The sequence below is a fragment of the Triticum dicoccoides genome, chromosome 3B (genome assembly GCF_002162155.2).
Source record: "Triticum dicoccoides isolate Atlit2015 ecotype Zavitan chromosome 3B, WEW_v2.0, whole genome shotgun sequence".
In the NCBI taxonomy this organism is placed as follows: Eukaryota; Viridiplantae; Streptophyta; class Magnoliopsida; order Poales; family Poaceae; genus Triticum; species Triticum dicoccoides.
In genome coordinates, this window is record NC_041385.1 from 41,327,025 (window position 1) to 41,341,437 (window position 14,413).

Sequence of the window (14,413 nt, forward strand, 5' to 3'; positions counted from 1 at the left end):
GATGTTCGCTACTCCTCAAGCCGTTGCGGTCGGTGCTTCAGAATGTCCATGGGACTTCAAGCCGTGGAACTGGGTAATGAGAAAAGGACAGCCAAGCAAAATTATATGATACAAGAGAAAAAGAGAAATGGGTAGAAATGGGAAATCATCTTTGATATCTCAGAAATGCTTTCTTTCACTTGATTAGTATGATACAAGAGAAAAAGCAGCCACAGCAAAATTACACGCAAGCAACTACGGAGACCGACTGATAAAGGCTTCCTGCAGCTGGAACTTGTGCCGCACATCCATTGACAAAAACATGGAGGCCCTGATCAAAATCCACAGCCCCCTATTCCAGGCGCCTTTACAGTTTCAGCGGGTGAGAAGAAGCAGAGTAGAAAAACAGAGCTACCGGACAGAGTAGAAAAGCAGAGGCGGTGTTTAGTGTGAAGGACTGATTGATGAACTGCCATGCTAGTACCTTACGAGAGTGGTAGTGGTGGTAATCCACGGCGGCGTGCTCCCTATTATCAGGAGCAGCCTGATGGCGGAGGCGCGCCGTGTTGTGGGCGTAGCCGGCGTCGTCGACGACCTTATTGTGCCACGCAGGAAGCTTCGGCGTCTCGTGAGCCTTGTCAGGTGCGTAGGCGGCGTAATAGCCGTGGCCACCGGCGGCAGCGACGACGGAGGCGTGGTCAGGTTTCGGCCCGCCATCATGGTGGGCCTTGCGACCCGCCTCGTTGACGGCAGGCTGGTGGTCGGCTTCGCCGTAGTAGGAGGCGTCGTTCCCACGGTCCCCCCTGCGGCCGCGGCCGCGGCGACGGCCGCCCCAGCCAGCATGGTTGGACGGCTCGCCGCCGTAGTCGTCCTTTCTGCCGCCGCCGAAACAGGAGCTGAACTCGAAGCACATTCTTGCTGGCGAGTGGCGACTCGACTTCCTGGCTGCCTCTTTCTGTTTTCTTTCGTCTGCACTTGCACTAGACTGGACAAGACTATCTGGATCGGAGGTGCACCGAGGAGGCTTATCTGGCTGTATTACTCGAGTAGTGATAGTGGTGGTTGGTGGTGGTGGTGGTAGGGGTATATATGCTCTGGGTGCTGAGACGACGAGCTCGTGCTCGACGCGACGTGTGTGTGTGGACTGTGGAGGCCTTGGCCTAGGAAAAGCAGAGTCCGGGTTCACACTTCACCGGGTCGTCAGCTTCGGCTTGAGCACACCTGGTGGTGGTGTTGTCGTGTCGGGGTCCTGCTCCCTCCAGTCAAATTGGGGTGGCGCAGCGCCGCGGCAGCATCGACAATCGATTCCGGAGGCAGGCAAGGATGCATCATGCACGCAAGAACGACGGTCATCCATGCTCTCTTTCCCTGTTCATTCATCTTGGAACACGACTCTTTCAAGGCAAGTAGAGTTTTATCCTAACGTGTGTCGTTTGCAAGTCTTTTCATCGTAAATAAAAAACATAGTAGTATATAGGTAAGCAAGTAATGAGAATGGCCGCCAAGAAAATTCTCTCGGAATGACCAAGGCGATGGTGGATGGTGGGTCGATAACACCTGATGGCTGTACTTAGGCACTAGTCATAGCTGCAAGCATCGCCCTCATGCAGAGGCTAGAGGGTCATCCTCCTTTTTCGAAAAAAAAAGGTAGACACTAGTCGCTCCTAGGGCATGTGGTCTCAAGGCACGATTCCATGATTCCCCCTGATTATTTGAGTTTGGGCAATTTTGCTTGGCTCGCCTTGCCGGGGACTTCAAGACAAGCAGGCACTACTAGGGAAAAGCCTAGCAGCAGCGAGGGTTTCAGGCCTATCAGTAGCGCGGGCAGGAGCGCTACTGGTATGGCGCTACAGCTAAAGGTTAGCACTAGCATGCCTCAACACACGCTACTGCTAAATCGACATAGTGGCAGCGCTTCCCCAGAGGAGCGCTACTGGTAATTAGTAGTAGCGCTTCTCCCTGCCCGCGCTACTACTATTGTTTCCTATTTTATTTTTTTCTTATTTCATATTGTATTCATACACCTTTACACAAGTTTTCATACAACAGGAATTTAGATATTGTTTTTACATCATAATGAATTATTACAGCATGGGGTGAAAGAACCGTGGACTAGTTTCAAGTGGACCACTTGAAACTAATCTGCGGTTCTTTCACCCAATGATATAATAAATATCATCATCATCATCATATCATTAACAACTTATCATCATAATACATCATTGTCATATAACACCTCAAGATCATCATTTTCATCAATGAGACATCACATAGCAAATTGGTCACTAGTCGTAATCACAAGTACTCCTCATCATAAACTCTAACACATTGTACCACATAATAAACATATTGTACCTCATAGGACCTACTACATTTCTCTTAGGACCTACTACATTCTCTAAGGTAAAATAGCAAAAAACAAGATAGCCCCTGACTCTCCATTATGGAAAATAGAGATTATCCTGTCTCCAATTCTTGTCTTTCGCTTAATATTACTTCCAAGAACCTCCTTGCGAATGTCAAAACATTTTTTCCATTCTGTTATGAGCACGTGTTCACCGGTTTTAGAAATCCGATATGCACAGGTGAGCTCCCTAGATTGACCTGGCAGTATGTTCAGAACTGCAAGGCGACCATTCTAATACATCAGATGAGGCACACAATCCATCGGGAGTTTCTGTTGAAAAACATAGTAATAACTTCGTAGTCAGCAATGATGTACTAGTTTTAGAAGTATGCAAAAGATGCACGGATGTCGCAATAGTAAAAAATCTTACCAGCGTATCTCCACAGAAGTTACAGTGGTTCAACACGTGCACTAGTGACACGTATTCACCATAATTTGGAGGAGTTCGATAATAGGTATTGTAATTCTCAAGATAAGTACAAAATGCGATCAGATGACTTTTCTCCTTATAAGTTAATTCGGAGTCATTAGTGTAGTGGGTTTTCTTTACCATCTTCCGCACATTCTTTGAAGAATCAAAATAAGTTGTCAATGAAAATAAGCTGTTAACTATTTTAAAATAAACAATATAAATTAGTTAATAACTATGTTTGAGAAACTCACATTGCGGTAGAATCGGAAGTGTATCAACAAGGACCCAAATGTCCAATTGTCTTGCTCGATGTCAGGATCACCAAAATCTATGGTGACAATCATACCCTCATAAAAATCATACATTTTGCAAAGTGCTTCCCAATTTTGGCAACCAAAATGGGTTATGCTCTGAGAATTGTATAGATTTACTTTAAAATCCATATCACGATGGGTCCTTAGGTGTATTTTCTTTGTTTTAAAATTTTCATGGTCTTCAAAACCCATCCTCTCCAAGATATAGCGTCTTGCATGGCATGGGTTAAGCTAGTCGAATTGTAAAAGATGAAAATTAGACGTTGAAATAGTTGAAGTCATGCTTAATTACGAAAAAGCACTTGTCGTTATTGCGTACCGTTTCAACATTGAAGGTCTCCTCGAGCTTAATGCTGAAGCACCGATCTTCGTCCAGCTCAAGGAACCTGTCGCATAGACCTCGATCGTCGTGGCACCAGCTGCACTCCCGGGAGACTGTCGTCGTCCGAGTACGACATTTCCCATGTTCATAATTCAAAGGTTAAACTTGTACAATTAAATATATGTACTAAAAAACATAATTAGATCATTATTTTTCGAGAAAATTCAGGCCACTTGATATTTCCTACATATTCTAGCACAAGTCATGGCAGAATTCACGAAAAAATCTGGCATGACCTTTGCTAAAAAAGGACATATCGAGCGCCTAAAATTTGCCGGAACAGAAATTAATCAACACTCCGGCAAAACATAGGCCACTCGGAGGTGTAACCTGAACATGAACGGCCACTTGGGCAACCACATATCCTATTTAAGCAACACAAGATATACATGAAGATTTGGCTGGTCTCACCTCGAGGTCGGAGGGGGTCGTTGACGGGGACGATAGCGGGGATGATGGAGGGGCTCCTTCATTTCTGCAAAAGCAAAAACCCTATAAGTTATCACTAATACAACCCGAATAATTGCTTAAACTAAAAAAATAACAACAAATATGACATGTTCAACTAGTTTTACTAATTCAACTAGTTCTTACTAAATATAAACTTACTATAAATAGAAAATTTCTAAAAATAAAGTAGTTCAACTAGTTATATTAATTATGTTACTAAAAATACATTAGTTTTATTAATTTAACTAGTTCAACTAGTTAATTAATTTACTTACTAAACTAGTTCAACTAAAACTAAACTAGTTCAACTAGTTTATTAATTTACTTACTAATTATTTTAAACACTTACTAAAAACAGTAAAAATAAACTACATTATACAATAGTAAAAAACATCTACTATTAACCATACTACCCTAGTTAACTAGTACCATCACTACTACTACTAAAAATCATTATCTATGAACCCTAAATTAACATCTACTACTACTAAACAACATCTATTACTAACTAAGCAGAGAGAAAGGGGGTGGGGGAGGGGTGGGGGGCTTACAGAGAGGAGAGAGACGGTGGCAGGGAGGTGCTCGACGACGGAGAGGTAGGGGCGGCGAGGGCGGGCTCGGGATCAGAGGTGGCGGTGCTGGGCGGGCTCGGGCGGCGGCAGTGAGGTCGAGGGCGGCGACGGTGAGGTCGAGAGCGGCGGCGGTGAGGTTGAGGGCGGCCTCAGGCGGCGGCGGTGAGGGCAGGCTCGGGCGGCAGCGACAGAAGAGTAGGGGAACAAGGGGAATGAAGGACTTAGCAAAATTTTGAGCCCGTGCTGATGGTTAAGTCAGAAGTAGCAGTAGCACGTTCCAGAAAGCGCGCTATTGCTATGTTAGCTACAACGTGTTCTGATATACACGCTACTGCTACTCCTTTCTTTTTTCCCCTTTTTCATTTATTTTTCTTCACATTTTTTTCCTTTCACCTTATTCTATTTCTTTCATTTTCAATTACCTTTCTATTTGCTTTCCATTTAATTTTATATCCTTTAACAGTAGCGAGTTTTGGAATAAAATGCGCTGCTACAAAGGAAGTAGAGGTAGCGCGGTTCAATATGGATCACTACTACTATGTGTAGCCTATCGGCTAAGCCGTGGGAATTTTAGTATTAACGTGTTTATAACAAGGCACGCTACTGCTAGAACTTTATCTGTAGCGCGGTTTGTCCAGGCACGCTACTGCTACTTAGCACCAACGTGCTTTTTTGACCAACGCTATTGCTAAAGTTCTGTGTATAAGGTTTTCCCTAAGGAAAGATTTAGTAATGGCATTTGTCGTTCTGCCAAATATACTTGCCAAACAGAGAGACTAGCATGGTTCACTGTAAAGATAATTTTTTTATTTGGCCGGAATTTTCATGGAAGCAAAGCACAGTCCAGATCCTGAAGATGCTACCAAACTTTTGCCAATGCATGATGGACTGCAATCTGCATGGCCCATCAACTCGGTGCCCATTGCTCTCGTTCATCCCTCATTGTGTTGTTCAGGGGAATATTTTGCTTCTCAAAAGAATCAATCACTTCATCGGACTGGGTCAGAGTCGTGGAACGCGAGAGACTGAAAATCTATGCGTCTACACTACACTTTGTCCATTAATTTGAACATACTTTTTCATGGAAGACCATTGACCTGGATTGGGACTGGTGTCAAAGTCTCTAAGGAGAATACTCTCTGAGATTCTGGGTCACGCCTTACTTTTAGTGTACTTAACACTTTAATTAATTCTGTCCCATAATGGACGGCGTATATCAAGCGGGGGCTAGCTACGGCTACTCGTCGACAACCGACCTGAAGTAGCGGAGATTCAGGGCCTGCCGGTCGGGGCTACAACTAGCAAGTTAGAGGATTATTGGAAAGATCCATATAGTTTGATTGCAAAGGCGTGGTTGTGATGCCTTTGATTCAGGATCTGAAGGAGGATTAGGGAGTTTCAGGAAGCTAAGGTGAGCTGGGTTCAGGGATCAGCTAATAGTGCTGCTCACTATCTAGCAAGTGAGGGACTCTGTGTTGATGGTAGTTTGGTTTCGGACAGTGCTCCCCAGGATTGTATTTTACAGATTATATCCTCAGAAATTTCGGAGAACTTTGCGTAAATAAAGAACTTAGTTTCCCTAAAACCATTTGTGTTTAATTAACACTTTATTTAACTCATCTTAGAGTTCAGTGGGGAGATGACGTCATGAAAATCCAAGACAATAAGCAAATTTGACGTCATAAACATATGAGCCACTTGCCAGGAAATAGAAAGGAAAGCACATTATTTGGCACATGGGCGTATAGGATTGCATTAATAGGTATATATGGAAAAACAAACGGATGATAATAACCTGTCCATTGCTACTGCACTCCAGATGCCGCTGCCTTTATTCTCCTACAAGCCTAGTGGAATATGCTACTCTCCCTCATCTTCTAACGGGATGTGGAGAAATGATTGACCAGCCACACGACATATGCTTAAGCAAGAAGAAACCAAAGGGATGGTAGATTCTTGGTAGGGGACCAGAATTGGATTGGGGACAAGTTGCAGGGTGCCAGCAAGGATAGATGCATGGCTATGCACCTACAAGTTAACTACTCCCTCCGTTTCTAAATATAAGTCTTTGTAGGGATTCCATTAGGTGGACTACATACGGAGCAAAATGAATGAATCTAAACTTAAAATGCATATGTATACATCTGTATGTGGTTCATAGTGGAATCTCTACAAAGACTTACATTTAGGAACGGAGGGAGTAGATCTCAATCTTTGAAGGTGCTTGTTGTCCACCGAAAGTTCGAATTATTGGAGACTGATGCCACTTGTTATGGATTATGTAGTAATCCCATGTAATCCCAGGTAATCCTACACGTTAATTTCTGGGTTACTCGCTCAAGATCTTGGCCAGTAATCCCATGTAAATAAGATCATGTTTGTGTGAGATGGAACAATTGGATTTTCCATCATGGAGATTTCCTTTGTATATTCTGTGCAGGAGGAATATGATTGAATTTGCGTAGCAATTGACCGGGCCACACTAGAAAAGTTTGGAGTAATATTCTGCAAAAGGGAAGTTGTCCCTTAGTTTAAATAGTGTAGTGCTTTTCGAGCTCTTCTTCCTTTAATTAACCACACCAACTTGTGCAGTTGTTCCCAAAAAAGTATTTTTTTTCACCAACATAATGCACACTTTATGGATAGGTATATCACCTAATTAACTGTCACAAAAGAAGCATGTGAGCACTATTTAAATGATGGAACCGCTAGCACTAGTGCGATAAGGGTGATGATGGTTCTGATGGAGTATCTATGTTTCGCTATATGATCTGATGGTTAGTCATGAGAAGTTCACTGGTTGTACACCTGTACTTTTGCCGGCACACACGACAAGGAAAATATTTTTAACGCAAGCACTCATCTCATTAAGTAGACAACTGTTCACAGGATATATATGCTTTATGTATTTGAAAGAAGCTCGATCAAAGATATAATTCTCAAAATTATCTCCAAGTTCAATTTTAGTTTTTCGTGTAAGATATCGAGTAGAAAACCTAGGAAAATATTATCATTTCCCCTGGAAGATCAAGTGGTTCGATATATTAATGGAGATTCCTTTAAATTTTCCGAAATTGACCCAAACTCAGCCCAATACTTTCCTTAAAATAGCTAGTGTTTTTGTCTATTTCCTAGTTGATTAATTATAATTGTTCAAACCGTTATTCTTGAGTGACAGAGACGAAGTTCTTCTGGTCTCTGAGGAACTTGTTCTGACTGAAGAGTTAGGAATTCGCCAGTGCGGATTGCCTACCAAGTGAGGAACATGATAGACCTGAGGAATTCAAACCTCAAGAATTCCGACCGTTGCTGTGCTAAGCGCCAGCTGTCCCAAAATATCTACCCATCTAACGGTCATATCAGACAAGGGCATTTATGTCTTATCATGTCGGGCTGCTCCCCGGCTATAAATAGCCGCCGCCTACAACCACTAGCTGGTTGGCTGCTCCGAGAGAAACTAACACTTGTCATTTGAGAGCAACCCATCCTCCGAGGACTTTGAGTGAAAATCATCAAGTGAGAAAATCCCAAACCCAAACCTCCAAAACCCCAAGTGATTGAGCATCACTGAAGAGATTGATCCTGTGTGGATCTGACGCTTGTTTCCTTTGAAGACTGTGCTTCTTCCAGACGGTTAGGCGTCAAGGTCTAGAGCATCCAAAAGGAATTGTGGATTGCCGAGTGACTGAGTTTGTGAAGGTTCGGAAGTCACCTGAAGACTTACCATGAGTGATTGGGCGAGGTCTGTGTGACTTTAGCTCAAGGAGAATACAGTGAGGACTGTGTGTCCAGGACTGGGTGTCCTCGAGTTTAAATACTCGGCCGCTCCAACCAGATGTACAACTGAGATAGCATTTGGAACTGGTCTACCAAATCATTGTCTTCAACGAGCTTACTGGTTCTATTTCCTCAACTCTTTCATTTCCTCATGTATGTTGTTGTGTGCTTGTTCATATCTGTTTAAAGACATTGACTGAAGACTTTCTCAATTTCCTCATCTCTATTTCTTCAGTCTGTCCGTCTTCTTCCCTTGTTATCCTGTGCTTACGCTTTCTGTACTCTTTTCTTGTCTTCATTTCATCATGATGACTATGCTTGTGTTCTGTTATGTTCCTTCCTGAGTACTTATTCTGCTGCTCTAGTTCTTCATTTAGGAATTTCCTCACCAGCACATTTCTGAGTGAAGAATTCATAAAAATCGGCTATTCACCCCCTCTAGTCGATATAACGCACTTTCAATTGGTATCAGAGCAAGGTACTCCCTTGTTCTTTGTGATTTTTGTTTAACCACCTGGAGTTCTAGTTATGTCGACTGCAGGTATGATCAAGGTCTCCGCTGGGTGTCCTACCTTCGATGGCATGGACTACCCCTACTGGAAGAATAAGATGCGAATGCATCTTGAAGCAATTGACAACGATCTCTGGTATATTGTGGAAAATGGTGTTCCCTCAGTCACATCTTCCCTGAATGTTGCTGATGTGAAGAGATTCAAGCAACTCGATTCTCAAGCGAAGAATATCATATGTGGTCATCTGAGTAAAGGGTAGTATGGTAGAGTGAGTGCTTTGGAAACTTCTAAGCTTATCTGGGATAGGCTCTCCAAAGTAAACGAAGGAGTTTCAACTCAACATGACTCTCATGTTGACGTTCTTCGCAATCTCTTCAACCGCTTCAAAAGACTCGACAACGAAAATGTTCAGCAAACCTTCGATCGCCTCACTGATATCTCAAATGAGCTTCAAGCGCTCGGTGCCACTGACATCACCGACCATGAGGTGGTGAAGAAATTGCTGAGATCACTCGATTCTTCATTTGACACTCTGGCACTGATGATTCAAGAGCGTGCTAATTATAAGTCACTTGATCCCGCTGATATCCTCGAGAGGCTAAACACTCATGAGTTCCAGCTTGCTGAGAAGAGAGATCTCTATGGCCCGAGCTATGGCAAACCACGTGCTCTGAAGGCCAAGGCAGTCTCTGATTCTGAACAAGAGGACTCTACCAGCAGCCTTGGTGATCCTGAAGAACTGAGCCAGGAACTCAAGGATTACAGTTCTGATGACGCCAAGAAGAAGAAGAAATCTTCAAAGTCTTCGTCATCAAAATCCTCAAAGTCTTCATCTCATAAGAAGAGCAGCTCCAAGAAGGCTCGGGCATTCATTGGCAAGGAAATGGATTTTGAGGCTGAATCTGAGGATCATGAGGAAGAGTAGGCATCCGAGGAGTCTGAGTCTGGTGTGGAAAGTCTAGCTCTTGTTGTCGCATTTTTCAGCAAGTCTATCTTCAATGCTGAAGAAAATGGCAACACCAACAATGCTGACGAAGGCAATGATGACTACGCTCCCACCTATTGCTTCATGGCAAAGGGTCCCAAGGTAACAAAATACCCCTCCTCTGAATCTAGTGAGGATGAATCTGATGAAAATCTTAAGCCTAGCTACACTAAACTTGCTAAGATTGTTGTGAAACAACAAAAGGCTATTGAAAAACTTCAAAACATGCTAGACAAAAGTGATGATATGTTGGGTGATGAAATGGACCGCACTAAAGACTTAACTGAAAATCTTCAGAGACTTCAGTCTAAGTTTGATAACCTTCAAAGTCATCATAAAACTCTCTTATCTGATCACGAGAAGCTTTCTTATGAATTTCTTCAAAGAAAGCAAGATCTTGAGAAGATAAGAGTGTGTTATGAAGATCTTCACAAGGAGCGCGATTCATTACTTGCTCAACAAATCAGTGCTACTCAGGAAGAATTTGTTCCTCCATGTTTAAAGTGCATTGAACGTGAATCTGCTAATTTTTCACCTGAATGTTCAAATGCTTCGACTGTTTCAAATTCTTCAACTGTCTCTGCTATCACTAATTCCTCATCTGAGGACATTGCTAGTACTACTAATGATGCAGGGCTGAAGGAATTTTACACGACACGCATGTACAAAAGCCTCAAAGGGCATCAGATTCTGTGTGATGTGCTCAAAAAGCATATCCTCAACAGAAACCCTAGGAAAGAGGCTATTGCCTTTGAACGGAAACTCAATGCTGATGGAACATATTGGAAGCCTAAGCAGTACCCCAAAACCTCATGGGTTGCTGCAAAGGGACCTCCAGTTGATCCATCTAACCTATCTGGCTTTACATGTGAATCTTCTCATTCTTCTGATGAGTCTTTTGACTCCAACTATAAGCTGTTCAAAAATCAGAATGGTGAAGTATTTGCTAGATATGTTGGCACTAACTGCAGGAACGGTTCACCTATGAAGAAAATCTCGGTTCCCAAAAGTTATTTGAAAGTCTTCAGGTGGATGTCCTCATGACACCACCTGTGAAGAATAGGAACCCCAGATCAAATTCTTCATATGGACCTAATTCTTCACATGGATCAAATTCCTCAACTGGGTCAAAGTCCTCATATGATCATCATCGTGCTAACTCTTCTGTTTCGCAGGGTAGAGCTAAGGGCTATGAATATGCGCATTATTCCTCAAATCATTATGTTCATAAGTCCTCGAAGAATTTCTCTGCTTATTCATGTGCTTACCCTAACCCCTCTTATGTGAAACAAAGTGGACCAGCTTCTATGCCACCTTTCTCATATGGTGCTCTTAGAGTGATGAATTCTTTGCCACCCCTTCAGATGTGGGTGGTGAAGAAAAAGAACTAATCCCTTATGCAGGGTCAGGTCTCCAGACGTGCTCAAAACGTCTGAAGAATTTGCTGGAGACCTGAACAATGCCTGAAAGGACGCATGCTAATCATGAAGAAATGAATTTTCATTTCTCACATCCTCATACTGTTTTATCTATGCTATTGCTTGATGAAATTGAACTGATGAATTTGACATCATATTCTTCACTGATGAAGTATATGAGTTCGTAAGATGCACTAATTCATCTGCAGGATGATCATCCCAAAGCAAACGAGTGGGTCCTCGATAGTGGATGTACAAATCACATGACGGGTGACAAGAATCTATTGATGGATGCTCCTTTATCACCATCACATCTGAAGCATATCATCTTCGCTGACAAAGGCAAAAGTCAGATATTGGGTCTAGGTAAGGTTGCGATCTCAAAGGATGGACACATGGACAAAGTCATGCTTGTCGAGTCCTTAGGATACAACCTCATGTCTGTCTCAATGCTTTGTGATCTCGATATGGTTGGTGTCTTTGGAAGATATCGTTGTGTTGTGATCATGGAAGCTGACCATTCCAAAGTCTTCGAAGGCTTTAGGAGAGGAGATCTGTATATTGTTGATTTCTCTACAGGACCACAACCAGCCGTGTGCTTACTGGCAAAAGCTTCAGAAGGCTGGCTATGGCATCGACGACTTGGTCATGCTGGCATGAGGAATCTGAACATGCTTGCGAAGAAGAAGCATGTCATTGGCATTGAAAATGTCAAATTCCTCAAGGATCACTTATGCGGAGCTTGTGAAGCTGGAAAGATGACAAAGGCCAAGCATCCAGCGAAGACTATCATGACCACCACTCGACCATTTGAATTGCTTCACATGGATCTTTTCGGTCCTAATCATTATTCTGCTGTTTCAAATGATGCATCTCTATATGGCTTTGTTATTGTTGATGACTATTCTCGTTACACATGGGTACATATTGTCACTTACAAACATGAAGTGCAAGAAATCTTCAAACGATTTTCCTCGAGGGCTTCAACCAACTTTGGTGTGAAGATCAAGCACATCAGAACTGACAATGGAACTAAGTTCAAGAATTCTGGTCTTGATGACTATCTTGATGAACTTGGTATTACTCATGAGTTATCTGCTCCTTATACTCCTCAGCAAAATGGTGTCATGGAGCGCAAGAACAGAACCCTCGCTGAAATGGCTCGCACAATGCTTGATGAATACAAGACGCCTCGTCGCTTCTGGATTGAGGCAATTAATACTGCGTGCCACGTCATCAACAGGGTATTTCTTCACAAATTCTTCAAGAAAACTGCTTATGAACTCCTCACTAACAGAAAGCCAAATGTGAGTTATTTCAAAGTCTTCGGTGCTAAATGTTGGATTAGAGATCCTCATTAGACATCTAAATTTTCACCGAAAGCACATGAAGGTTTTATGCTTGGTTATGGAAAGGGCTCGCACACCTACAGAGTCTTCAACAACGTTCTTCACAAAGTTTTTGAAACTGTAGATGTGCGGTTCGATGAAACTAATGGCTTGCAAAGAGAGCACGTACCTTCTGTAATAGATGAACCGGCACCTGAAGACTCTATCAAATTCAAGGCTACTGAGAATGTCATTCCTACCGAAGAATCTGCTGAAGAATTCATTCCTGATCATGATGATTACCGAGCTGGCGCACCTGAAGAAAATGGTGCTGAAGAAAATACTCCTGAAGGGAATGCGGATCAAATTCCTCGAAGAAAACCCACTCATCCTCGCATCGCTAATGAAGTGCAAATTGAGAAGATCATTGATGACATTGAAGCACCAGATCCTCTCACTCGCTCAAAATCTTCACATTTATCTAACTTTTGTGGGCACTTTGCTTTTGTCTCTATCGTAGAGCCCACTAAGGTAGATGAAGCATTTTTGGAGCCTGAGTGGATTCAGGCTATGCAAGAAGAATTACATCAGTTCGAGCTCAACAATGTCTGGGAACTGGTCAAACGTCCAGATCCTCACAAGCACAACATCATTGGCACAAAGTGAATCTACCGCAACAAGCAAGATGAAAATGGCCTTGTGGTGAGGAATAAGGCACTGCTTGTAGCTCAAGGCTACACACAGGTTGAAGGAATTGATTTCGATGAAACTTTTGCACCTGTTGCTAGACTTGAGGCTATTCGCATATTACTTGCTTATGCTAACCATCATAATATTATCTTACAACAAATGGATGTGAAAAGTACATTCCTCAATGGTAAGATTGAGGAAGAAGTATATGTTGCTCAGCCCCCAGGTTTTGAAGATCCAAAGAATCCCGACAAAGTCTACAGACTCAACAAGGCCCTGTATGGCCACAAGCAAGCCCCTCGGGCATGGTATGACACGTTGAAGGAATTCTTCATGAAGAATGGCTTCAAACCCGGTTCACTCGATCCAACTCTCTTCACCAAATCCTATGATGGTGAATTGTTTGTGTGCCAAATATATGTTGATGATATTATCTTTGGCTGTACTGACCAACGTTATAGTGATGAATTTGCCTATATGATGAGTGAAGAATATCAAATGTCTATGATGGGAGAGTTGAAATTCTTCTTAGGTCTTCAAATTCGTCAACAACACAATGGTATATTCATATCGCAGGAGAAATACCTCAAAGAAGTATTGAGGAAATTCGGCATGCAAGATTGCAAAGGGGTCAAAATTCCAATGCCCACAAATGGCCATCTATGCACTGATGAAAATGGTCAAGACTTCGATCAAAAGGTATACCGCTCCATGATTGTCTCGTTATTGTACTTATGTGCATCTAGGCCAGATATTATGCTTAGTGTTTGCATGTGTGCCCAATTTCAAGCTACACCGAAGGAATCACACCATAAGGCTGTGAAGCATATTCTTCGATATCTAGCTCACACACCAACACTTGGATTATGGCATCCCAAGGGCTCTTCATTTGATCTCGTTGGATATTCAGACTCTGACTATGCTGGCGATCGCATGGACCGCAAGTCAACATCAAGCACTTGCCATTTCCTCGGACGATCTTTGGTCTGTTAGTCCTTGAAGAAACAGAACTGCGTATCTCTCTCCACTGCAGAAGCTGAGTACATTGCTGCTGGATCATGATGTGCTCAATTACTATGGATGAAGCAAACACTCAAGGATTATGGCATCAACGTGAAGAATGTGCCTCTCTACTGCGACAATGAGAGCGCTATCAAGATTTCTCGCAATCCAGTTCAGCACTTGAA

General features: G+C 42.7%; 1 protein-coding gene across 1 annotated transcript; it reads right to left on the minus strand.

Moving 5' to 3' along the window:
- Nucleotides 1-238: 238 nt before the first annotated feature.
- Nucleotides 239-983, minus strand: LOC119280694. The gene has a single exon (XM_037561465.1). The coding sequence runs from the start codon at nucleotides 890-892 to the stop codon at nucleotides 347-349; it is 546 nt and encodes a 181-aa protein (XP_037417362.1). The 5' UTR covers nucleotides 893-983; the 3' UTR covers nucleotides 239-346.
- Nucleotides 984-14,413: the final 13,430 nt, after the last annotated feature.